At 35.9% G+C, this 27,894-nt stretch overlaps 2 protein-coding genes and 1 long non-coding RNA gene across 6 annotated transcripts in view; all 3 read right to left on the bottom strand.

Annotated features, from left to right (window-relative positions):
• Positions 1 to 391: 391 nt before the first annotated feature.
• Positions 392 to 27,894, bottom strand: part of LOC114305476 (uncharacterized) — a 30,816-nt gene continuing 3,313 nt past the window's right edge. The window contains exons 3-6 of one of the 4 annotated variants that reach the window (XR_014349768.1): positions 4,435 to 4,562; positions 4,114 to 4,319; positions 2,606 to 2,684; positions 392 to 1,214 (exon numbers count right to left, since the gene is read on the bottom strand). This is a non-coding gene — a long non-coding RNA (uncharacterized LOC114305476). Of the gene's footprint in view, positions 1,215 to 1,905; positions 2,685 to 4,113; positions 4,320 to 4,434; positions 4,563 to 27,894 lie in introns of those variants that run through there. The other 3 variants (XR_014349770.1, XR_014349767.1, XR_014349769.1) reach the window with 3 other exon arrangements.
• On the bottom strand, positions 15,293 to 16,760 carry LOC145806495 (uncharacterized). The gene is made up of 2 exons (XM_082903729.1): positions 16,329 to 16,760; positions 15,293 to 16,232 (listed from the first exon to the last, which is right to left on the bottom strand). The coding sequence occupies exons 1-2, from the start codon at positions 16,515 to 16,517 to the stop codon at positions 15,432 to 15,434; spliced, it is 990 nt and encodes a 329-aa protein (XP_082759855.1). The 5' UTR covers positions 16,518 to 16,760; the 3' UTR covers positions 15,293 to 15,431.
• Positions 16,848 to 21,566, bottom strand: LOC145806272 (uncharacterized). Its single transcript, XM_082902728.1, has 10 exons — positions 20,382 to 21,566; positions 19,938 to 20,282; positions 19,254 to 19,582; positions 19,091 to 19,154; positions 18,744 to 18,982; positions 17,911 to 17,995; positions 17,723 to 17,802; positions 17,425 to 17,635; positions 17,182 to 17,304; positions 16,848 to 17,045 (listed from the first exon to the last, which is right to left on the bottom strand). Exons 1-10 carry the CDS (start codon positions 21,564 to 21,566, stop codon positions 16,848 to 16,850), a joined length of 2,859 nt encoding a protein of 952 aa, XP_082758854.1.

Raw genomic sequence — 27,894 nt, 5'->3', positions numbered from 1 at the left:
AAAAATATAAGAGGCAAGATCTTTTGCTAAGAAGAGAGACTGTAGAGGAGTAACTTGATCAAAAGAAAAAACAACTCAATTCCGGGATTTCCAGAGGACATGGTTTGACAATTAGATGTAGATATGGCTAACAATGCAAAACATTATGCTAACATGGATACTATGATGACGTTTACTATCTAATAAAAGGGGGGTCTGCTCTCATTATAAATTGTTGTTATCCACCCAACAACAAACAACAATTTACTCATCAACTAGTGTGTGTGAGTACTTGAAACATAAGGCAATACGCAGCATTTGCAGAGTGAATACAACTTACCTGAACAGACATGTCAACAAATCACAATGGAAGGAAGCAGCCAGCATGGAACATAATCATTCAGGCACAAAATAATAGTAAATCACATTTTATACAAAATAACATTAAAACCATTTACTGAAAATTTATGACAATACCGAAATGATAGAGCCAATCTCTTCAAGCAACCACATCCTTACAATCTAGAATAACATTCAAATTATAACTTCTTAAGCCTACATCTAGAAAAGACATCTATTGAGGAACTTGCCCATTTGGTCAAAAAGTCGCGTACAGATTGTCCTGCAAATTGTATCAAAGCATGACACACAGCAGGGGAAACTTCAAACAGGAATGTCTTGGAACAACACCATAAGATGCAGCCACCATGTGGATAACAGGGAAGATAGTTCAAATCAGTTTGGTAGCAATACATACAAATTAGACAATCTTCTCAAGTACACTCTCAACCAATAAAGCTAGGCCAGAAGCCAAAAAATGTGTTGAAAATAGAAATCAATAACAAGAAATAACCCTTCAAGGTTATTTATTGAAAAGGGGTAACAAGTGCCATTGCTGCCTTCACAAAGCCATCCAAGCTATTGTTTCAATATCCAGTGGACCAACTAGGAGCCTTTGGAACACAAAAATCCATTAATGGTAAAGCAGAAGATGCTCCACGAATTTTCTCACAGCATATGCAACGATTGGGCAATTGTTTCACAGTTTAGGTTCTTCCTTGTTGCCATCCAGCATAAACCATGTGAAGTTAACCTTAAGTCAAGAATGCTGGCCCAACTTCATATGTCTGTTACAAATGAAACACATAAAACTGGCCAAATCAACCTGCAGCAATTGCACTTCTACAGTCAATTAGCGTACACTGTTCCCCACTGCAATCAAAGTTCTTCCCTCCCTGCAAGAACAATAAACAAAATGCATCAGCAATGCCTAACTTTCAGTCCAATAAACTTCCAAATCACAATTGTTCAATCACATGCAATAATATATTTTCAACTCTCCTGAATGGCACACGCTTCAACCTGCAAAAATAACATTAGCTTCAGCAAACCATCAATTAAAACTAGCATGAAAAAATAAAAACAAACAAAAGAAGATAAGGCATAAAATATGAAAGAAAACGCGTTGTTCCTCTTCAACCTGAAACACAGTTGGAAAAGTAAATCAATGAAAAGTTATGATAAAATTCTACAAGATCACAAACCAAAAATGTCTTCCGTTGTACCCGGAAAACCCGTACAACATGAACCAACCACATAGTACCCAAAGTCAAGGAGGAAATTGCTTCCGGTGTGAATCACAATAAATATAAACATGAAATAAACTCAACATGTTTCACAATAATATAAGCAACATATCTCTTAACACATTATGAAAAATGCACCACTTAGAAACAGATCGTACCAAGCCCAAATAAAAAATTAAAAAAATATCAAATGAAGCTACTGTCACAGGGCTTGCAAAAGAACCCTGTACTTGTTCCAAACTTTGGTGCAGTAAAAAAATAAAACTCAAGCTTCACCAGGAACCCTGTGCAAAAGTTAGTAGAGATATAGCATTGACAAATCTTCTATAAAAAGTCAAGCTAGAGGAAGCGCTGCAATCCATTAAACAAGTTTAGAAATATAACTTGTTCCTACAGAGACATGACATATAAGGTCCTCCATTAAAGTGACATATAAGGTCCTCTATTAAAGAACCCCGCATCAAGTTCTATTATTCATACTTGCCGCATTTAAAAAAAAATAAAAAATAAAATAAAAATAAAAATAAAAATAAAGGAAAAAAAGATAAGAAGGTAAAAAAGGAAAATAGGAAAATAGGAAACAAAAGAGAGTTTATTAATTATTATGCCTAGCACATGTCCATGCCATCTCCAAATTGACTGCAGATTGGACCAACAGCAAGAAAGGATCTCTCAAAAGCAGAGGGATGAAGCTGTGCATCCCGTATGCGCTTAAAAGCGCAGCTATCAGAGGGGGAACTCTCTGCATCAAGCTTCCTCCGGACACCTCTCACTGCCTGTTCCTCAGCCGGTGTTAGAGGAAAAACGTGCCTGCTCACTCTGCAAAGGGAGCTATGGTTATCATAGACAATTCTCTGGTTACAGCTTTTGTCACAGATGTGTGTAAGTCCAGTTAGTCTGCACCGGTATATGTTTCCACATACATTTTCATTTTCACATTTCCATTTGCACTTGTGAACAGGGTTTGGGCCATCTTGGCCTAGGATACATGACAAATAAATAACATTTGAAGGCACGGCTACCATAGATTTGCCAAATACCTCCATGCTTCCTTGGATGAGCAAAATTCAAGATCTTTATGAGAACTCCACACTCCGAAAGGACTTGCCCCAAAATGTTCTGCAGAACCCACCACAACACGAGAAACTGTAAGTCCAATGCAGCGGGGCCTGTGGCTCTAATGACGATGATAATGATGGTGATGACAATAGTGCCTAGAGAACTATTAACTTTGACCAAGACACATCTATAGTGGCTTACAGTGTACAGTCAAACCAACATCGAGAATTTGTTAGGGGTATTCTACAACAATAATGCAGCTAACATCACAGAACCAGATGGGAGTGTATCATATTTGAGACCTCAGATCATTTACATGTCAATCCCTATAGAGCACCACATGCATCTCTCTCTTTCTCTCTCTCTCTCTCTCTCTCTCACACACACACACACACACCCCTTGATAGGAAAACTAGTAAACAAGTTAGGTTTATATGATCAAGTGTGCTGACAAGAGCAGAGAATAACAGGCTGTTTTAATTATCAAAAGCGATTAATCCTCCAAATTTGACAATATAGGCAACTATGCCAATTAATGTGGCTAAACAATAGGCGTGATATATCAATATTGTTCCGGCTAGATGGCACAGTGATGGAACTTTGTGAAGACTATGGGGGGGGGGGGCATGGCCCCCTTGCCTCTGGAAAACCCCCCCTTTTATGTGCAGTGCTATACTGTAAAATATCAGGCCTTGTTTCCTTTTGGCCCCCCTCCCCATGTCTTTAACCTTGCTTTCTTTTTAATGGTTCTGTCTTTTGGGTGTTTTTTCATTAAATTACATAACTATTCATGTTTTATAATAAAATATACTATTGCTTAAAATAACATTTTACCCAAGGCATTCAATTTTATAAAGAGTAACAGCAAGATTACCAGTTCTACCGTTGTCGGACTAAAGACCAAAGTAATAACCTTTTATAAAGAGTGAAATGCCTTTATCATTCTTTATGATTGAAAATAGAGGGAATTTAATATTAAAGAAAAAAAAATCCATGAAATGTTATTTTAAAATAAAGGCATTATAGTGAGTGTAGCCGAACCCTGTTTTTTTGGTGAAACCTAAATGTTATTTTGATTTCACCAAAAAAAATCCACCATCTAATGTTTGACGTTCACGATGATTGTTGTAATAGTATCCATAAAAGTTCCATTAATATTCATATTTAACTATTTATTAATAGTTATTGTTATGCATGCTAAATAAAAAATAATATACAAATATTGTAAGTATGGAATTAAGGCCTTGTTTGTCAACTATACATTTTAGCCACTCTCTCTACTTTTCTGCACATTTTTTCCTAAAAAATAAAAAAGTTACTGAAATAGCCTTATTCTTTTAAGCAATTATTATTATTTTTTGTATTAATAAATCTATTTTTTGAACAATTTTAATGGTGTCAATTTATGAAAATCTCTCAAATTTTATATACTACCACATAATTCTAAAAAAAAAAAAAATCGAAGTTCAGTCAGTTCAATTGAACCCACTACTTTATGCATAGCTCTGCCCATGGTTTATGTCCAATGAGATCTTCACTCCCTTGATTTGCTCTACCTGCAAGTACAAACTGCTGCATTGTTGGTTCATTTGGGCTATTGCAGATTCCAAGTTTCACTATGATTGTTACTGTGGTACCCTTGTCCAAAGCCCTCACTCTCAATCCAAATGTGACCCTCCCATTAGATTTATAAACCTGATTCAATCATTTCAAAGTAACTTACAAACGATGTAAAAACATCCAAAGCAAGCAAAAGAATACTCTATTGTTAAATGGCTAACAGAGAAGAATCAATAATCACAACTATTACCGTTTGCAAATGGCGAGTCCCAGACCAGCACCACCATTATTTCAGTTTGAACCTCTTCGAGGCTGAGCAAATTTGGTAAAAATGAGTGGGATGTCGTGGGGGTTAATTCCGCAGAAAGTATCTTTAACCTGCAAATGGAAGGCAAGTGTGTTTTCAAAAGTTCCAATTTCATGCCCGTAAACAACTAGAATATAGGTAAAAAAAAATAAATAAATAAAAATTGATTCATCATGTTGGAAGATTTATGTTATTATGTGTAAAAAAGCCATTGCATGAATTATAGAATTTTTTTAATAATTTTATTTGGTTTTTATTTTTATTTTATTTGTGTAAGATCAAATAAAAAGAAGTCCAATGGATGATGCACCTTACAAATGTTCATTTACAGACACAGTATGGATTTAAAAAGGCTCTTAAATTTATTCGAATGAAAAGAAATGGAGTACTCAACCTGCACTCTTAAAAAGAAGTAGCCCTCACTTGACACAGGATAAAACTCGGAGGTCGGCAGTCTCTCAAAGATTCTGGTTTTGCAATAGAAACCACAACTGAGATATAACCCTTTTTTGTGAACTTCACAGCATTGCCAGCAATATTTAAGATTGTTTGTATTAGCCGTTTCTCATTACCAACAGCATAGACAGGTAAATCCGGGGCCAAAATAAGTGTCAAGGATAGCTTCTTTACAGATGCGATAGGCTTTATCAAATCGATGGCCTACAATTTCTAATTTTTTTTTTTTTTAAAAAAAAATGAATGCTCACACCCACACCTCAGTGTGTCCATCATCTTTCTATTTTAGAGGCAGTAGTTACAGTGAGGCAAAAGAGGACAGAAGTCCCAAAAAGAATGAACTATCCAACCAACCATAACTTGTATCAAGTACTTGATGCATATGGCAGTTTTTCACAGTATTACATTGAGTTGGGGAAACATTATTAAGAATTGCTCATACTAGAAGGCTCTGCAGCATCACTCAACAACAACTGCAAATGCAAATAGCTCCAGCATCATTTTTTAGCTATATTAATCATATTAGGGTGCATTTCACATCCAATAGGAGTCGAACTGATCTAGTAACACAGTACTTTTTCTTTTTTTCCCAGGAAATCCCCAAACTTTCCTTTTTCTGTAACCAGGAATCTAAACAAATATAAAAATCTAGAAAAGATAGTAAGTGTCACGACCCAAACCCGTCTCTATAGGTTTAGCATCGTAACCGGCCAATAATCCCGGGATTACCGAAGGCCTCTGAGACAGATTAACATAATATTAGGGGCTAACGGAAACAAATAACGGGGCATTTCCCTAAATAAGCCAAAATAAGAAGGGAATTCCCAAACTAAGCCTAGTTTTGAAAGAATTCCCAAAATGAGCTAACTCGCGGTTCACAATCGCGAGTTCAAGAATTTTCCACCCCCGTCGCCTGAAATCAGTAAAAGTTTAAACTCGCTGTTAGGAAAAGCGAGTTTAATTAAGAACTCGCTGTTAGAAGACGCGAGTTTGATCAAATTTCTTTCCTTTGAACTCGCTATTTACAAGCACGAGTTTATCTGAAATCGGTGTTCGTAAGCACGAGTTTAGCAAAAAAAATTTCTGCTGAAATCGCTCTTTGGAAACACGATTTTATCACAACTCGCTGTTTGTAAGCACGAGTTTAGCAAAAAACAAATTTCTAATGAACTCGCTTTTTGTAACCACGAGTTCATCAAAACGCACGTTTTATGAAAAAAAAATTTCATCTCAGTCTTTAGAACCACGGTTTTTTGCCAAATTTTTTTATGAACCGTGCTTTTAGCGTAATTTTTTTTTTAATTTCAATTTTACTGAACTTTAAAGAAAATTTTTTCGTTCTTTTGTTTATGTTGTCATTGTTTTGGTAATAATATATTTCAGAATAATTTTTTTGGTTAAAATTCTTTTACTAAAACCGTTCTCATATTAATTTTTTTTTCTTTCCTTTTGTCTTTAACCACGAGTTCATCAAAACCCACGTTTTATGAAAAAAAAATTTCGTCTCACTCTTTAGAACCACGGTTTTTTGCCAAATTTTTTTATGAACCGTGCTTTTAGCGTAATTTTTTTTTAATTTCAATTTTACTGAACTTTAAAGAAAAAATTTTCGTTCTTTTGTTTATGTTGTCATTGTTTTGGTGATAATATATTTCAGAATAATTTTTTTGGTTAAAATTCTTTTACTAAAACCGTTCTCGTATTAATTTTTTTTTTCTTTCCTTTTGTCTTTATTTTGGGTTAGAATGTGTAATTCAGCATTTTTTTTATTTTGTTTCACTAAAGTAAATTTCTTTTGTTTTTCCTTGTGTTTGTTTTGGGTTAAAAGGTAATAATGTAATTGATAAATTTTTTGAGCTTTAGTAAAGCCGTTTTGATGTCAATTTTTTTTTAATTATTATTTCTTTGTTTTGCGTTAGAAGGTGTTATTCAGTAATTTGTTTGGGCTTTAATAAATCTGTTTTCATTTAAATATATATATTTTTTCTTTTGTCTTTATTTTGGGTTAGAAGGTGATAATGTAATTCAATTTTTTTTTTTCACTTTACTAAAGCAATTTTCATGTAAATTTTTTTATTTTTTATTTTTTTCTCTTCTCTTTGTTTTGGGTTAGAATGTGTTATTCAAAATTTTGTTTTGGCTTTACTAAAGTCGTTTTCATGTAAATAATATTTTTTTTTTCTGTTGTCTTTGTTTTGGGTTAGAAGCTGATAATGTAATTCATAAAACCTTGAGGAAAAAACACATAAGTCTCCCACAAAAATACATAAGTAGCACAAACATAAGTCTTGAACAACAATACTATAGCGATCCCGGATTTACCCTTGTTGTACAATGATCCGGACATGTGTCCGTAGATGTTGGTAGTTGATTATTATCTTGTTTACATCCTTTTTACTTCGTATTTGAGTTATAGGATGTGTTGGGCAGGTTTGTTACAGGTTGGTTGAGCTTAGAAACCAAAACTAGTTGCCCAGATTTTGACCTGTCCGCTCGAGCGGGGGTTTTGGCGCTCGAGCGTGGAGTTGGCCGCTCGAGCGTGGTTGTGTGAGTTCCGCTCGAGCGAGGAGTTGGAAGCTCGAGCGAAGACCTGGTTCTGTAAAAGTTCTGGGAGTGTGTATCCGCCGCTCGAGCGGGATTGTTGACGCTCGAGCGGGAGTCTGTGAGTGACGCTCGAGCGGGGAGTTGGACGCTCGAGCGGGTCGACTGGGTTAAGTTCCGTGTTTTGACTTTTCAAATCACTTTTTCACTTTCTCTTCTCTCTCATACTTTTCCAAAAACACCATTGTTGAGCCTCTCACTCTAGAACTCTACCTTCTCTCTAGGTTTTGATCTAATAGGAGTGATTTGCTCACCTTTGGCCTTTACAAAAAAGTTGTTGATCGCCGAGGGCTACATTTTAATCTGAAAATTTTGGGATTTGGAGCACGTTGGGTTTTGTCGTCTTCTTCCTTGGGGCTCCGAATTTGAGGTAGGGATATCCTACTCCTCTCTATGGATTTTGTCTTTAAATTTTGGTATTTTGAGATGTTGGGGTTGGTTTGGTAATTTTGTGAAAGTTTGGGGCTTTTGTGTTATTTTACAAAAGTTGGGGTTTTATTTATAATAAACCTAGATGCATGTTTGGTATAGAGGAATGGAATAAATGTTGAATCATTGATGAAAATGGGACCCAAGGGTTGTAATGTTAATTAGGGAAAATGACCTAATTACATTGATTGATTAATTGGGGTAATTAATTATGAGAAATGAGGAAATGAAATGGAATTGTTGAGATTGGGAATGCATGGGGTTGAAGGGTGTAGTTGAATTATTTATCACTCACCGAAATGAAATGTTGATTGAATATCCATTTGTGCATTTATTTTCTGTTTAGAAATAATTGCTTTGGGCTATCGGTGGAGGATAGTCGTGATTGTTGTAGACAATGCATGATGATTAGGCAAACGAAAACTAATCAATGGAATGTGTCATGGAATTTGACGGTTGATAGAATACATTAATTGTATGTATTGAGTGATTGTATATAGAACCAATGTGTTTGTATACGTAATGTGTAGAGGAGGAGATGGGGGATGTACTCCGCGGTTTAGGGGAAGATGAGGGATGTACCTCTAAACCGGATAGTATTGGGAGAAGATAGGGGATGAACTTCGTAGATACAGCTCATATGCTTGTCTAGAGAAGTGAAGATAGAGCTCATATGCTTATCTTTGTGAAGTGTAATGTGGGATATTGTTGTTATACATATCTGTTAGGAATGTGGATATAGCTTATATTCTTATCTGTGAATGTGGGATATAGTTCTTATACATATCTGTTGAAATGATGATAGAGCTAACTTGCTTATCTGTTGAAAGAGGGAAAATGAAAAGTAACTTGGACTCATAAGTCGTATGACATAAATATGTGATTTATGTGAATGTATCAGTGTTGGCCATCTATCAATTGCTAATCTTTTAGTCATTGTTCATGGTTGGTTTAGTGTATTTCTACTGGGCTGTGGCTCACCCTATATGGGAATATCATTTTCAGGTACAGGTAGCATGCCACCTCCAAGGACATAGCTTGGGAGGCTAGAGGCGGACATACTTTTGTCGTTTTACTTTTGATGTATTACATGTAAATTCAAGCCAAGGGCTTAATGTGTAAGCGAGTTAGTACTCTCTTGTTGTAACCAAGTGTTAACTTGGAAAGCTGTAAGCCTTTAGGGCATTTGCTTTTGTTGTTAACATGTAATACTTTTTGTAATGACACTCTGATGAATAGAAGAATGTGGTTATTTCATATGTCAATGAATGTTTTATTTGATGGGTTTAATGTTATTTTTTTTTAGGGCGTTACAAATACATTGTGGACACCATGAACTGAACACACAATACATAGATAAACATAACAGTTAGACAGACAAATATTAGCCAGACAATCTGACCAACTCATTACGGAAACACTTACTCTAACACAGACATTACATATTAATGCATGACCAAATATTGCCGAAGTGTAGACATTAACACCTAATTCGCGCTTAAATCGGTAGGTGGCTCAGAGTCTGAACAATCCGAAAGCTCAGCATCAGAGACAAGCTGAGGATCCTCCATGATACCCTTGATAGCTGCATCATTTGGTTCTGTTTTGTTCTTCTGGGCATCCTTCTTAACTATGTATAGCTGCATATCGCGGGCTAACCTACGGTTCATTTGAGAAATCTCACGTTGTAGTCTTTCACATAGTCGATCAACATTATCAGGATCTTCCTTTTGGATCTCAACAGAACGTGCTTTTGGCACCTTCAATCGATTTTCCCGACATAATCTTTCCATTTGGACTCGCTCTATAAATAGTGCGGGCCACTTCAGAAGTCTAGCGTTTGCTAAACCATATCCTGTTTGATTATCTGATGGATCCTCCACCAAACCACATGGATCTCGATAGTACTTGGGCATAACAAAATGTCGCTTCCCAAACCTATCATGATAAGCACAAGAGGCATCTAACGAAGCAAATGGTGTTTCATCTTCAGCATCGCCACTTCCCCTTCCCCCTCCTCGTCGTGAACTGTCACCCCTTTGCAAGTTCCTACCACCTCTGCGATTCCCACTCCCTCTCATGAACCATGTAGCCATGCTAATTTTTTTAAACAAATGAATGATAATTTCGTAGGGCGAAATGAGTTGTAAGGTTGTGTCTTCACCTTTAGTCATTTATATAGTTGGTTATGAACAGCTTTAGAAATATGGCCCTGCATGACAATCCCACATAAACAAACAAGGTATGAGTTGTCAGTAGAATGAAAAACCAGAAAAAAGGAAATATTGTGCACCAAGTCACATGACTTGACAATCCATCTGCATATACCCACAAAATAAAGGCATGCTCACTGTAAGGTAAATCAGTGAATTCACTGTTACCATGTGACTTTTTGAATTGAGAATCGCACATATATTAATAAGAAATGAGTTGTCATTGTAATAAAAAAGTCGAGCAAAAAATTGAGAAAACCAAAGTCTGTGCACCAAGTCACATGACTTGACAATCCATCTGCATATACCCACAAAATAAGGGCATGCTCACTGTAAGGTAAATCAGTGAATTCACTGTTGCCATGTGACTTTATGAATTGAGAATCGCACATATATTAATAAGAAATGAGTTGTCATTGTAATAAAAAAGTCGAGCAAAAAATTGAGAAAACCAAAGTCTGTGCACCAAGTCACATGACTTGACAATCCATCTGCATATACCCAAAAAATAAGGGCATGCTGACTGTAAGGTAAATCAGTGAATTCACTGTTGCCATGTGACTTTCTGAATTGAGAATCGCACATAAATTAATAAGAAATGAGTTGTCATTGTAATAAAAAAAGTCGAGCAAAAAATTGAGAAAACCAAAGTCTGTGCACCAAGTCACATGACTTGACAATCCATCTGCATATACCCAAAAAATAAGGGCATGCTGACTGTAAGGTAAATCAGTGAATTCACTGTTGCCATGTGACTTTCTGAATTGAGAATCGCACATAAATTAATAAGAAATGAGTTGTCATTGTAATAAAAAAGTCGAGCAAAAAATTGAGAAAACCAAAGTCTGTGCACCAAGTCACATGACTTCACAATCCATCTGCATATACCCACAAAATAAGGGCATGCTCACTGTAAGGTAAAGCAGTGAATTCACTGTTGCCATGTGACTTTCTGAATTGAGAATCCCACATATATCTATAAGATATGAGTTGTCATTGTGTATCAAATAATCGAGCAAAATATCGAGAAAACCAAAGCCTGTGCACCAGGTCACATGACTTCATAATCCATCTGCATATACTGACAACTCTCTCCACGATTTGACTACTCAATGTTTGAAAAAATGAAGCTTATGTAGGCAATGTTGTGTTTCAGTTAGCTATGCATCATTCGTTGTTATGACCTACTATTTCTATCAGCGTCATTAGAACAGGTTCCAATTCTAGTTTCTATACTAAGAGAATCGTCAATTTCTAGTGTCTACACAATTCCAATTGGGTTTTAAACTTAGTCCGCCAACTGGACCAACCACTTGGGTTTGAGCTTGTTTGTCCAGGACCCGAAGTTTAGTTTTCTGTCAACCCCCCATTCCTTACCAGAGTCATCATTTGTACTGGACTTACAAGAATTGGAAGGCGACTCTTTCTTCTTTCCTGATGGAGATTGAAATTCTTTACGTAAAGGATTCCTATTTGACGAGGCCCAGTTACGGGAAGCTTTTCACCGACCTACCTATTCTATTTTATGTGTTATTGAAGGCGGTAGTTCGTTTCACCGAGTTTAGTTTTCTGTCAACCCCTCATTCATTACCAGAGTCATCATTTTTACTGGACTTTCAGGAATTGGAAGGTGACTCTTTCTTCTTTCCTGATGGAGATTGAAATTCTTTGTAAATTGATCCCTATTTCAGCAGCCCCAGTTAAGGGAAGCTTTTCACCGAGTTACCTATTCTGTTTTAGGTGTTTTAAGTATTCACATAATTCAACATACATTAATCCATTCATTAATCCAGAATTGAGAATCGCACATATATTAATAAGAAATGAGTTGTCAGTGTAAAAAAAGTTGAGCAAAAAATTGAGAAAACCAAAGTGTGTGCACCAAGTTATATGACCTGACAGTCCATCTGCATATACCCACAAAATAAGGGTATGCTCACTGTAGGGTAAATCAGTGAATTCACTGTTGCCATGTGACTTTCTGAATTGAGAATCACACATATATCAAATTGGTGTTCAGGTAAACCAATTGCGTTTTAAATTGCTTACTAGAGTCATCATTTTGACTGGACTTCCAGGAATTGGAAGGCGACTCTTTCTTCTTTCCCCATGGAGATTGAAGTTTTTTACGTACATGATCTCTATTTCACGAGCCCAGTTAAGGGAAGCTTTTCACCGAGCTACCTGTTCTGTTTTATGTGTTTTAAGTATTCACATAATTCAACATACATTAATCCATTTGTTAATCCAGAACATTCATTAACTCATTGCAATTCAATAAAGAAAGTCATGAACTAATAAATGTGCTGTTATAAATGTAGTTATTTCATAAACTTCAGGTTCATTAAACAAATACTTCAAATACATCCGTACGTTAGATGAACAACAACATTGTCTTACACTCCAGACAACAAACAAATATATATGAAAGATAAAGGTGTTTGATTTCTCATTCCTCATCTGACATGTAGTAGTCAGAGAGATATTTTTCATTGTTTAAGACATTATTTCGCTCAATCACTTCCAAATCTCTGTTGCTTGCTTCTGCCATTTCGGTGGCTAGCTGAAGCATGAAATGTCGACATCTTCGCATCAACACTCTGTTGTTCTCCTTCTTAATTCTACTAACTGCTTTTTCATAGTCACTAGCATTTCGTCTAGCCATGGTTAATGAATGACGATGAGGTACCGGTGCCCCAAAGTTACGTAGATCATTAAACAATCCTTCTTGCTCCGTTACCCTGAACGCCCATTCTGCTCGGATACCAGCATAATAATCCTTCGGACTCGAGTACTTTTCGCTCTTGTAGTCATAACTAAATGGAGGTAGTAGCCAGACTTTCGAATTTCTTTGTTGGCGTGAACTTCCTGCACCTCTTGAAGACATTGTTCCTAAAATAAACAAACAAATAATAATAGTAATTGTAGATATATTACTATTGTTATGACTTGAACAAACATCATACTGGGGTTGTCGCTATTTATAGACATCATACTGAGGGTTAACTAGAGATGATCTAGTGACGATAATGCATGCTGGGGCACTATGGAAGAAGTGATACCCGTGATATTATTTTTTAGCTTTTTATTTCATACAATCCTGAGTACCCGTGACTTTGTGTACCTGTGATGTAGTCACGGACGTGGTTGTCAGATAAAGTCATCATTGTAGGACAGAGGATGACACTGCAATCCCTTCATATTGGAGCAGTGAGTTGTCAAATAAAACAATATGCAGTGAGTTGTCACATCGCCTCATGAAACTATTTTTTCATGCTTACTTTTTTAATACAGTAAGTAGTGACTTGGAATTGACAATTTCAGTACAAATTGGTATTTTCAAAAAATTATAAATGAAATTAAATCCTTAAATTTTCTTTGTTTTAAACTAATATTCTTCATAAACAACCTATATTTTATTTTATTTTCACTTATTGAACTTCCCAGTCATCCTATTTTCTCCTGTTTGCATTTATTGTTTCTTTTTGTATATTCTGCAATGTGATAAAAAAAAAATAACACATTTACTTGCGCTGCAAAAAGTCACATGCATCACGTAATTTGAGGAAAAAAGTGACAAACTATATAAGCATGGCAAAGTCAGAAAGTCACATGCATTACTGCATCACTGCATAAAGCGACATGCATCACTGCATCACTGCACAAAGTCAGATGCATCACTGCATTGCTACACAAAGGCACATACCATCTGAACTTGAAAAACAAAGCATCCAAATTATTACACCGGTTCAAGTAATTGGTGAGCATCACTGACAAATGTTGGACGTATCACCGCGCCGAGCATCAAGATTTTGAAATTGTAATTTCACATTTATTTTTAAAAAAAAAATTCAGGCAGAGAAATTTGACTACTTAAGACGTTTAGTCGGTTGATCAGCTTGGTTTTTATTTTATTATTTTTTTTTTATGTTTTTACTTTTTGTTTTGGAATAACAATCAATTGTGTAATTCATAAAAGTCGAAGTGACAACTCCTATCAAGTTGATGCATAGTTGTTCAGGTCATAAAAGTTGACGTGACAACTCTGATGCATAGTTGATTACAATAATTTCATACATACAGCTACCATGTGTATGTATGGTATAAATATCGCATCATACCATAACAAAAGTTTTACAGCTATTTCGAGCGATATCATCATGAGATATACAGTGGTTGATCTATATTCAGCAATGGGTCGCTATTGGGTTGCAGATGGAGATGAATTTGAATACCCAATGAATCCAAATCTGCGTTACTCACGTGCCACCGTGAATACCATGAGAGCTGAGTGGGAATTTCGCAAAACTCGAGCAAACGTTCTCGTTGAGCTATGTCGTGAAGTTAATCTTAAATTTTCTCGCCGGTTAGCCATGCGTATGCCAACTGACACTCCACAGTTGTTGCAAACGGCATTGCATCGTATCCGCGACGAGGTTAATCGCATGACCCAACACTTGCAAAGGTCCGAACTAATGAAGACCGCAAATGAGCGTGCCGAAGATGGGTTAATGGATGATGCACACCAGTACTACGCCTGGAGCATGGATGTTATGTATGAATCTGATATTGAGATGTCAGATGATGATGATAATGAATGAAATTGTTTGGATGAACGCCCAAACCATTTCTGTAATGCATGCAATTTTTAATGCTTATCCACGACTTATCTTATCAATGAAGGGAGATATTTCAATTGTTTTCGAATATTTATTGTAATTCTACCTTTACTTTCTCTCCGTTATTGTTATTTTGAAGAATGCTACTTGAACTAGACTTTCATGATTTCATGCATTATTGATGTGGAATATAATAATGATACTTAATGAACAAGGTATGAGTTCATATCGATTGATAGTTGAAATACTTGTGTTTGTTTAGATATTTATTTTGTTTCCTTTTTGTTCATATTGCTCCCCACAACTATCCATTATGCAATGTTCACATTTTTTTCTCAGATTTTTGTTGTATAAAATTTTTACAAACCTGTAGCAACACAAGTGGTCCTCCAATCTCATTTAATCATAAAATCCAATCAATTCTTATCATTTTTTTCCTGTTTTCGTTTTCATTTGTATGGAAATCATCAAAACAAGTAAGAATAAAAAATTGTGAAATTATATTTTTCGAAGAAATAAGTATGACACATTTACATCATCTGTACAAGTTTGATATACAAAAACTATAACAAAAACTATAAATAAAATAAACTATACACTCCACAGCACACCCGCTAATGCCCTAACCTGCCCCCAGTCCCACAACCCCGACCGTGGACCTCTCTCCTCGGTCTCCTGCAGTAGACTCTTTGAATATCTGGCTGCTGTGGAGCCTGTGACTGTGACTCCCCCTGTACTGCATGTGCTGCCCCTGATCCTGGCTGTGGCGGAAGATCGGATACTGTTGTGAGCTGTGAAACTCCATCATCTGGTGCAACTGTATCAGGATCTGCAGCTGGAGCTCGACCTCTGCCTCTGCCCGCACCCCGACCTCTGCCGCGACGTCCGCCACGCCCAAAACCTCGGCCTTTCCCGCGCGCTCTGGGGGGGGCTCAATGTGGCCCTCAGCGTCAACGTGGGAGATGTCAGTGAAACCTGCATCATGTGTACTCATGGTCGCGGTCGAACTGTCTGGTGGTGGTAACTGGGTGGGTGGGGTAACAACGTCATGCATGTATCGGGGCGGTGTCCAATCAGGGTCAGGCACATAAGGTATGCCAGTATGCTGCGTAAGAAGTACGTCGAGGGAATCTGTAGATATGTATGGGGTAGTATGTGGTGGGGTCGAAGGCAGTGTGGAAGGAGCTGATGTGGCAGGCGCTGAAGTGGACGGCGCTGACGTGGACGGCGCTGATGTGTCTGGAGCACCTGCTAAAGTTTGTACACCGTAGTGGCCGAAATGCAAATGATCTCCCCGATGGGCAACCTGGAATGCCTGGTACAATAACTCCCGGATCTCTGCAACGGCCTCCAAGGCATGCTGTGCATCACGTCTCAAATGGGCGTCCTCAGCCAAGTGAAACGACCTCCCAGCTCCAGCCACCTGAACAAACATTCAGACGTATTATTAGGCTAAAGTTCACTGAATGTAAATCAAGTATGATTTTAATAATTATCTGACACATAATATGATACTCACCAATGCCTCAAGATAAGGGCCAACTCCCTGATATCCAGACTCAGACACGTGGCTCGGATTCCCGACTAGTAGGTGTGTATGTCGCCGATACCACAACATGTAAGGGTCGGAAGAGGGGATCACGTCATTGCTGTAGTCAGCCTGTACAATACTGTCCCGGCGGGCATCCCACAACTGTATATATCGCATAAAAAACAGACGCTAGTCAGTGCCAGCTCGGCCACGCCTATTAGTGACGTGCAACTGCCACTCAGTGTCGAACCGATCCGGCACGGACTGCACCCGACCAAACTGTCGGAGGACACGATGGGGGAGATGCCACTCAACCACGTCAAAACAAATAAGTGGCACTCTCGCCATCCATATCTCCTGACCCAGTCGGCAGTAGTCGGGGAGCGTATCGAGGACCCCAGCGTAAGGCTGCCAGATAAACTACAATGACGACAAATAATTTAAATTTTGCTCGTAAACTCAAAACATATACAATGAAGAAGACAACTAAAACGTAATCAAAAAAGTTCATACCTCGTCCTCGATCATGCGGTCCAGTTGGTCTCTATAAACTACCACTACGTGGGTCGAGACGACCTCATGGCCCATGTCAACCCTCCACCGGCTAGCTCGCGGTCCGGTGGGCAACTGCATGTCCCCCTCACCCATAGGAAGCTCACCAGGACCAACCGGTTGCCGCCTAGACGGGGCAATGCGAATCAATCTCTCCCATGCCCAAATCTGCAATAGTTTGAATACAATTACAATACTGATATATGGCTATAAATATGAATTGACATGTAATAAAATTGTTACTAACCTATAGCAACACAAGTGGTCCTCCAATCTCCCTCGTACCCACCTGAGCTGCTCGACATAGCATCCTATACAACCATGCCAGAGCCGCGCTACCCCAGCTGTACTGCCCAATCTCCTCAATGTCTCTCAGCAATGGCAAGTACATCAACTTGACCAGGTTCTGTGACTTATCAGGGAGAAGTAACCCCCCAATAAGCCACAGAATATATGCTCGGGTATGCTGCTGTACCAACTCATCTGGAGCATGATCTGGAAGATGAGCAAAGTGCTCGGCCAGCCACCTCACCCTCACTCTACCTGCCTGTAAATCTGCTGGTGTAGGTGCTACTCCCAATAGCTCAGCACATAGGGCTATCCACTGCTCCGTCGCGCGAGAAGAGTCAACTCCAGTAACTGCTCGGCCATCAATCCGAAGACCATATAGGACGGATACGTCCTGCAACGTGACGGTGGCCTCTCCGATCGGGAAATGGAATGTATGAGTCTCTGTGTGCCACCTCTCAATGAGAGCAGTGATGAGTGCGTGGTCCAGTCGAATGTGCCCGATACGATACACACCATAGAATCCCGCGCGTAATAGATACTGCAAGACTCTATGGTCCAACGGATGCTCCCACAATCCAGAATCTGCCCGACGACATGTCAACACGGTGTGTGCCTCATCCTGCACAACAGAATTACCAGTTCAAATAATAACATTATCCCGAAATATACAACAAAATGCAATGTATTTTAATTGTAGCCGTAAAGTGCAACAAACGTTATTGCATACCGGACGGTCCCACATACTGTCAGCCCGATGTGCCTGTCTGAACAGTGGAACCTCCTCAGGTACATGTGCCATGAAGCCTGTACAACTGAAATTATTGATCCATATCAAAAGCTCATTTAATCATAACATAATAACAGAGAAAACTGTAATTATTGATTTTGTACTGAACGATGTAAAATACAATGAAGTAAATGTTATGGGTTCGAGAAAAAGACAAATTTATGTGCCACTTACACGGAAGCAATTCGAAATTAATGATTACATTTATGGCATATTTGACAAAACTGAAATATTTATTTTGTAATGCTAAAAGTTTGAATAAATTATAAATTTTGCAAAATACATATAAAATTTTGTAATTGTGAACAAAGACCGCAGCATTCCAATTTTTAAAATTTTAATTTATAATAGGTTAATTTTTTTAAAATTTGTAACTTTTTTAAATTATAAAATGTGAACAATGATTGCAGCATTCGATATTTAATTTATTCAAAAATATGAAACTTTGAAATGGTAGAAGAACTACGTGATTAAGTATAGAATATTGTAATACACATTTCGAATCAAGTACTCCGTGAAAAACTAGTACACATTTTCAATAAATTATAAAAGTTTGAATAAATTGTACACATTTTCAATTTTGCATTACACATTTTTTACTCAAGTACACATTTTGTAATACACACTTCAAATGTACAACCCCGTTTACAAATAAAGAATTTAAAATTACATAATTAAATGATCTATTACAAATGAAGACTTTTAAAATGATATATTACAACATGTAAGTATTACATAGTCTTCATCGACCAAGTCACGCCGGACATGTTCGCCTGTCATGACCTGTCTGGTGGCACTCATTGCAATGAGCTGTCAAACGCCTGTCTGATATATCCATCTCATTCGGAATACAAGCCATAGATGTACGACCCCGTTTTACTTGTCGCAGACGAAGGTCATTAGGCATTAAGGTCCACTGCGGATCATCCCAATAATCTTCATGCGGTATTGGGTTGAATTTAGTTTCCCAAACCCTCATGTATACAGGAAGCCTGTATACTGGATCAACGTACTGGAATGGATGGTCACCGCATTCAGACATTACAGCGAGCATATGAGAACATGGATAGTGTCTTATCTCATATTTCCCACAACTGCACGTGGGTTGATTCATCCGCACAATCTGTTTATTGCAACCTCGTCCACGGCGAAAAGATGTTTGCACCTCAAATACACGGCGGGGCCTATAAGATAATATTGAAACAAACTAATAAAGTTCATGTTTTTAGATGTAATTAACTTAACAACATAATAATAACAACTTTTTCACATTACAAACTAACCTGTCATACGATATCAACTTGAAAGTATTTCCCCTTGCGATACCCTCCTCCATAGTTCTTTGCATCTCTCTAGGGTATTGGAAGTCATTGCGTACATCTGTTTCAGCTTGGGCTCCCATCTCGTCAAAATATTTGACGAGTCGTCGAAATGTGAATTCAACCATAGCTGAAATAGGTAAGTTCCTTGCACCTTTCAAGACGCTGTTGAAACACTCTGCATCATTACTGGTCAATACCCCCCAGCAATATCCACTGTCATATGCAAGGGCCCAGTCCTCAGGATTCATCTTGTGGACCCAATCGATGGCTTCTTGGTTAATAGCCTGTATCTGGTCTAAGTAACCATTACACTTTCATCGTTGATCAGCACTCCCTGCTTTCCACAGAAGTTGTTTGAGCTCCTTATTTCTGAAATGTGTGTTAAAGTTACTGCAAACAAGTCGAAGGCAGTGCCGATGATATCCAACAAATTGGAGCGAGGGATTCAGCCAATGCCGCCTCACAGCAGCTAAAATACTCTCAGCTCGATCAGATATCAAAGTCACTCCCTGTCGGTCCATGACAATATGTTCCTTGATATTTTGAATGAAGAACGACCAAGACTCCAAACTCTCCCTGTCGACAACAGCGAATGCAAGCGGTAATATTTTGCCATTGGCAGTGACAATCGTTGCTACAAGTAACACCAGTGTATTTACCGTATAAGAATGTACCATCTATAGTTATAACAGGCCTACAATATCTAAAGCCATCGATGACGGGTTTGAAAGACCAGAAAACAAAGTGGAAGACGGGTATAATGGTTGCATGCCCGGTATATCTATGCTTCCATGTCACGATGGTGCCAGGATTAGATGTCTGTAATGCATGCATGAATTTAGGCAATTGCCTGTATGATTCATCCCAATCACCGAATACCATTTTAATTGCCTTTGCCCTTGCATGCCACGCCTTCTTGTATGATATACTATAGTTCATGGTCTTTTTTATATCTTCGATGACATTCTTAATTGGCATATCAGGTTCATTCTGCATACGACAATCAAATATGAGTTGGATTATCTAGATGTGAACACTATAAACAAACAAATATGTATATATATGTAAACATTTATTTTTTATACTAACCGCAACTTGTCCCAAAATATGAGAAGCAATGTAACTGGAGCTAATATTAGTGTGGTCCCTGTTCATTCGTGGGTATAAACAATGGTGAGGACCCCTGTACTGCTTTATTTCAAACAGACCATGTTTCCTACTAAGAGATGCACGCAACCACCAACTGCAGTCGTGCTTGCAAGCAGACACCCAAAGGTCTCGCTTGGAGGTTATGACCTTATACTCTCGATTATTTGTTGCATGGTACAATTTCACAGCATATAGAAGTTGCTTCTTATCAACAAAAACCATTCCTCTGTCCAACTCTGGATTTTCAGCACTCCAGATCCGGTTACGGGGAACGACATCACGGGTACTAATGTCAAAATCACCACCCATGTGAATGTTGTCATAGAAAGGGATTTCAACTCTAGGTGGAATGGGGGCATTTTCAGGTTGAACGGGAGCCTGGGCATCATATTCTTCATCATCATCATCATCTGATCCGCCTAATACATTTTCTTCCTCACACATTTCATTGTCATCATCGTTTAGGGCGACATCAGGACCGTACATGTCACTGTCAGCAAACTGCACCTCGTTCACTGTTTCAGCCATATTACCAGTAACTTCAACCGGAGTGGTATGATGGCTGCATGTCGGCACATCTTGTGTGTTACTGTCAAATTCATAACCATATCCACCACGTGAACTTGATTCTACACCATGGCCCTGAAATGACTGTTGTGTGTAGCCCAATGGATAACATTGATCTGATTCATACATAGGAGACTGAAACGCTGTTGTGTCAATCCCATGCGTCAGCAATGTAGTGAACGGACGAGAATCCATATGTGTCATGTTCGGGATATTGTGTACAATCTCTTTATCAATGTAGACTTCCAAACAATTTGGTGCTTGAAAACTTGCACCGATACTTAATACGGTGTTCAACGCCTCATCGTCATTGATCGGTAATATCTTGTATTTGCTGTGTGCTTGCCACTGGCGATAAGGATATCTACATTTGAAGGTCAATCGGACACTTTCCCCGTAACTTGCCACCTTTGACGTAAACATCTCTTCCAAATTGGTAAGCGTGGTGCCAATTTGCACCGCATATATCCCTTTCGGCTCAGCATCATATGCTACGCCTTCATCAGGATCCCGAATTATGTTTCCCTCCCAGTAGAAAATAATTGGAACAGTCTCCATATACTTGCTTCAATTAAGACAAAAAACATTAAAATAGCAACAATATACTTATATCTCCTTGTACTTGTAAAAGAATTATATGAAATTATACTCATTAAATTACAATTACTTGTGACGCAAAAACTGTATTTAAGTAATCATCAATTATAATCCAACATTCATTATTGATTTTTTAATTAACATATGAGTTAAAATAATGATAATGGTTTAGAATTTTTAGCTTTTTAAGAAATACATCTTACAACTTATGAAAAAATTAACATCATCCTCTTATGCTATGCTTTTTACATTACTTATTATGAGTAAGACCATGGTCTTGTGCACATTAAATGTAATTCAACTAACAGCTTTATTAATTTTGGATTAATTTTGTATAAATTAGAAAGCAACAACATTTGTAATCATTAAATAAATATAATTTTATTAGTGTGATGAACATCTTAATTTTATAAGGACTTGTTATTTTACTTCTGAAGTTGTAATTTAAAATGTATCAAAAATGTCTGTGTTACATGGATTCTTGAAAACAAATCAAGTAACCATATCAGACACTTGACACCTAGATAAGTGTATCATATGTATGGTCGATACTTCTCATCAGGTATGCACATATCCACGATTTTAGCCAAAAAAATTTTTGTTCTGAACTCGCTGTTATAAACCACGATTTAAGCAAAAAAAAAATTTCTTCTGAACTCGCAGTTATAAACCACGATTTTATCCAAAAAAAAAAAAAAAGGACTTGTGTACTCAAAACATATATATTAAAATGTGATCAGAACATCACTTATGTTGTTGGTAGCTCAAGTGGTAGTGCAATGGTAATGGCCAGGTAGAGGCGTGGGTTCAAACCACGCCAACTCCTTCTCAATTTTCAAAAAACTCAATTTTCAAACAACTACCTCCGCATCACCATTGCACTACCACTTCAGCTACCAACAACATAAGTGATGCTTTGTTCACATTTTAATATATATGTTTTCAGTACACAAGTCTTTTTTTTTTTTTTTTGGATAAAGTCATGGTTTATAACAGCGAGTTCAGCAGAAAAACAAATTGGCTAAAATCGTGGTTTATAACAGCAAGTTCAGAACAAAATTTTTTTGGACTAAAATCGTGGTTTATAACAGCGAGTTCAGAAGAAAATTTTTTTGGGCTAAAATCGTGGTTCAGAACAGCGAGTTCATAATATATTTTTTTTAATTAAAACCGCGTTTTGTAACCGCGATTTCTTAATCAAAATCGTGTTTTCTAACCACGATTTTAAGATTTTCCAAATTCCACGCGGGACAGGCGCAGGAATGTTGAAATCGTGGTTGTGAACCGTGACTTAGCTTATTTCGGGAATTCTTTCAAAACTAGGCTTAGTTTGGGAATTGAATTAGTATTTTGACTTATTTTGGGAAATGGCCCTAGGTTGTGACCTTATATAAATTATAAAGTGTTGGTAAACTTCATTTATACATAAAGAAATTTGATTTATACATATTCGTGACCACGCTTGTAAGTAAAATATGTAAAAACGTGTTTTCAAAACACATTTTGAACAAAAATTCAAAACCAGTACTCCCTCTTATTTGTTACAGACACTGACACTCACTCTCTCTATCTCTCTGTCTGACACAGATACCAACAACACTTCCACTCACATGAAACATATATAATTTTTAATATATATAAATTTTATTTTATACAATTCAGAACAATTATTTTTTTTTAATTTAATTTATCTTTTTAAATAATTTATTTTTCAAATTATTTTTTTTTGTTCCAATGAATTTTTTTTTTCAAATAAACCTCAGGGGTGTCAGTGTAATTTACCTAAAAAAAAATTTACATTTTAAGAATTAAAGTAAAAAAATAATCATTTTATATAGTTGATTATTATTTGCTATTATCAATTATTATTATATATATAATAATAATAAAATATTGGTATGAATTTTACAAAATAAAATTTATATATATTAAAAAGCCTATATGTTTGATGTAAGTGTGAGTGTTGTGGGTGTGTGTGTCAGAGAGAGGGATAGAGAGAGTGTTTGTGAGTGTCTGTGACAAACAAGAATGAGTGCTGATTTTGAATTCTTTGTTGAATTTTTACATTTTGCTCAGAAGTGATTATTATCCACGGGTCAACAATAAAACCGTGGTTTGCAACCACGTTTTCTGAAGATAGAAAGAATTACTTAACCACAGCATGGTTATGTATAAATCAAATTTTCTTAATCAGATTTACTTAAAAAAAGTAATTACTCCAAAATTTTTGTATAAATAAAATTTCCTTAAAAGCGTGATTTGTAACCTAGACAGATATATCAATAATTTTGAATATGAAGACATTACGAAGATTCTTCTTTTATTTTTCTGTTCATATAATTTTATACTATAATTTGTATGAAGTATTGTATTTATTCAGTGCGATTGGACAAAACTGGACAAGTCATACAAAAATCTTAAATCATAGTGTAACTTTTTCTATGAAATTATTATTTTTTTCATTGAATTCAAATAACTCGACTGATTTTGTATGACTTGCACGTAATTTTAATTTCAAACATTGTTCACGTCATTTTTTATAACTGGTCAAATTAGTGAGATTTGTGGACAATTAAAGAGAATTTACTTTTATTGACATTATTCCCTCTGCCAATAGGGACTTTAATGACAAAGTTATTTGATAGGTTATTTCCTATGACATTATTCCCTAACTTAGGGAAATAACCTCATCCGAAATAACGTACGAAATAACTTAGGGAAATAACATAATAAAAAAATTATCGACCTGAAGCGAGTCAAACTTGAGTTTCATTAATATTAAAGAGCTCTTATTATCTGTTAGAAATTAGGTATGCTCCTTTCAGGTCTCAAGTTGAAATCTCAATATGTTTCATTAATTGAGATTTGTCGGATCTACGTGGAATGGACGTTTGGTGTGGATTGTAAGATTAGATGATAAATACGTAAACTGATTCAGACATCCGACTATCATAAAAAGTTATAACTTAATTGAATAAACATAATGCAGGCGCATAGAGAATAAGTCAATTGGATAATTCAAGTGGGTCAAAATTATCGAGAATGACTCATTTTATAAATCAAATATTTTAATTTTTTCAAACATAATTCCTAAACAAATTTGTTTTGTTTTGTTTTTTTTTTTTATATCAAATGTTTTCATAATAGCATTTTCCATGACGACTTGGAAGGCCTCTTTTCGCAAAGAGGTAAAAAGTAATGTTTTGACTTCTAATTTTTTGTGGATCAAATTATTCAACCTCTAATGTTTATATCAATTTTTTGTAGATCACTTCTAAAAAGTCATTTATTTATATCAAATTTATAAAAGGGAATGTCATGAATTTTAAGGAGGAAAAACTCGAAAATGAAATTCAACCGTAAATGGGGCAAGAAATTCAAGTAAACTATACTTTTTATATTTAACCACGATTACATTTGAATTTAGTGCATAAATTTAGTCAAACCAATTTTTCTTATCGTAGGGGCATGTGGCATCAATGACATATTTTAAGGTTTTCTTTTATTTTTTATTTTTGGGTCAACATTCTAAGTAGTTAGATTTTTAATTTGTTAATAAAATTTTAGTGTACTACTTAAAGGGTCACCCATAGAAAATATTAAGCAGGCCTACACTTCAATTATCTGACTTTTCTATTTTGCCATATCCCTATCTTTCCTGGCCAAAATGATGAGAAAACTTCCATAGCAATTTCTTATCACAAATTTTGTTCCTTACTTTTCAATTTCTTATTCTTACTTAAAAAATTGAAAGTTAGAACAAAATTATTTTTGTTACTTTATTAATTTTAAGTTATTACTACTCCACATCACCTAATTAATAATAATTTTTACAGCCAAATTAACGTTTCTCTTTCTTATGTAATTATTATTATTATAGATAATTATCTATTCATTACGTAAATATTATTTGTTCCTAAAAAAAATTATATAACATTATTTAAAAATTTTAACTTATCATAAATTTCTTAACCCCTAATTTCTGACATAACCCTCATTTCTGATTTCACAATTTAAAACCGTTAATTGAAAAATGATTTCACATTCATCAATTCAAAACCCTAATTGAAAACCAAAACCCTCATTTCTGATTTCACATTCAATAGAAAACCATAACCCTCATTTTCTTATTTCAAACATAATATTTAAATTTTGGTAAACAGATGCAACCTTCAACAGATTTCACATTGAACAGAAATCTGATTTCACATTCAATACAAATCTGATTTCACATTCAACAGATTTCACAATTATAAACAAATTTAAGATAAATATAAACCAATCAACATTCGCATTCAACAGATTTCTAAACAGATTTCACAAATATAAACCCTAACCCTAACCCTAACCCTAATTTAAAATTTAAGATTTCACATTGAACAGATTATCTATAATTAAAATTCAACAAATTATCTATAATTAAACACATTCAACAAATTCAACAATAAATTATCTATAGCAAAAGATTTCACATTCAACAGATTCAAGTATTTTTATTTGCTATGCATATGAAGATAATTTTAGGGTACCGAGATATGAAAGGCATTGATGTATTTGGATGTATTTTTATTTCCCCTCTTTTTCTTTTTACTTACCAAAAAAAAAGCAATGAGAAAAACTGATACGCTAGGTGGCATGCTTGTTTCTTGTCGGTGTCTAACATGTGTTGGACACGGTACCTATTTTGGAGTGTCCATGCTTACTAGCTTGAGTCTTATTTGTATGGACTTTTTTGAGTTTGAATGTTGTTGGATTGATTTGTGTTTTATTATGTTTTAAGAGTCCAGGATAGTTTGGTAATATTACTTACAAAAAAAGAGAGTTTGGTTAATAATTAGTTTTGCTGGATGTGGGTTTTAGAATGAGTCCATGGGTTGTATTATTGGTGAATGTTGTTATTGGGTCTTATATATGATGTCTTTATTAGGTGTAGAATATTTTTAGTTAGTCAAAGTTTTTAGTTTATTAATTTTAGTCATAGTTCTTGTAGAATTATGAGGTATATCAATCTGGGAAAATGGGTCAGCCACTTTAGTTATCTTAACAGTCATGGGTAGGATTAAAACATGATTTGGGTTTCGGGCTAAACAGGTTGGTTCAAATCATGGCTCACGCCTGGGTATAAGGGCCGAATCAAATGAAAATCGGTTAGGTCACTTACTGGAAAAATTTTACTATAAAAAAAGTACTAATAGAGTTAGGAGAGTCCACCAACCTATATATACTTGTATAATCTTGTTATTCATTAGAATTGAGAGTTTGAGAATTTGTGTGAAGCTTTTGAAACTTTATGTAATGCTTTGTTTAGACTTACCTTAGGGGTCAAATCTTTTATAAAAAAAAGACCTACCTTAGGGGTAATTCTTATGGAAGTTTAGGTAGAATTTGTAAATTTTTGTCTTCTCTTAGTTAAAATTACTGTTGCTGGGGTACTGTCAGAGCCGTAAAAAGTCCCATTTTTCAGACTCCAAAACATTATGTCTTGATTAACAATCAACCTTAATCTATTCCCATACTTTTGGCCCTTTTAATTACTAACACATAAAACATCCCAAAACAGCAGCTGTCCAGAGGATCCAGCAACCTGCCTTCTAGAAATGAATTCTAATTCTAGCCTTATTCCTCTCCAAAAATTGGATTCTTTCTTCATCTTAGAACCCTAAACCTAACAAACCTTTCATAGCCAAAACCCACCACAAATGAATTCTAATTCTAGCCTTATTCCTCTCCACAAACCTTTCAACAAATTATCTATAATTAAACAAATTCAACAAATTATCTAAAATTAAAATTCAACACATTCAACAAATTATCTAACCCTAACCCCAATTTATTATTTCACAAATATAAACCGTAACCCTAATTTATTATAAACCGTAATAATTTAATTATTTCTGATTTATTATAAACCGTAACCCTAATTTATTATAAACCGTAAACAAATTCAACAAATTTATTATTTCACATATTGAACAAAAATTTCACAAATATAAACCGTAACCCTAATTTATTATTTCTGATTTCACAACATTTTATTCACGAATATAAACCCTAACCCTAACCCCACATTCATGAACCATAACCCTAATTTATTCACAAATATAAACCCTAACCCTAACCCCACATTCATGAACCCTAACCCTAATTTATTCACATTTTCACAAACATAAATATATTCACAAATTTAAACTCTAATCCTAATTTATTCACAGTAAAGTAGATGATAGAAGCCATACCAACGAGAGAGAGACAGTACTGAATCAATCAGATGGAGCTCTAGAGAGAGAGA

The sequence above is a fragment of the Camellia sinensis genome, chromosome 13, assembly GCF_055761805.1.
Source record: "Camellia sinensis isolate YWXY chromosome 13, ASM5576180v1, whole genome shotgun sequence".
In the NCBI taxonomy this organism is placed as follows: domain Eukaryota; kingdom Viridiplantae; phylum Streptophyta; class Magnoliopsida; order Ericales; family Theaceae; genus Camellia; species Camellia sinensis.
This window is presented reverse-complemented; position numbering and strand designations above follow the sequence as displayed.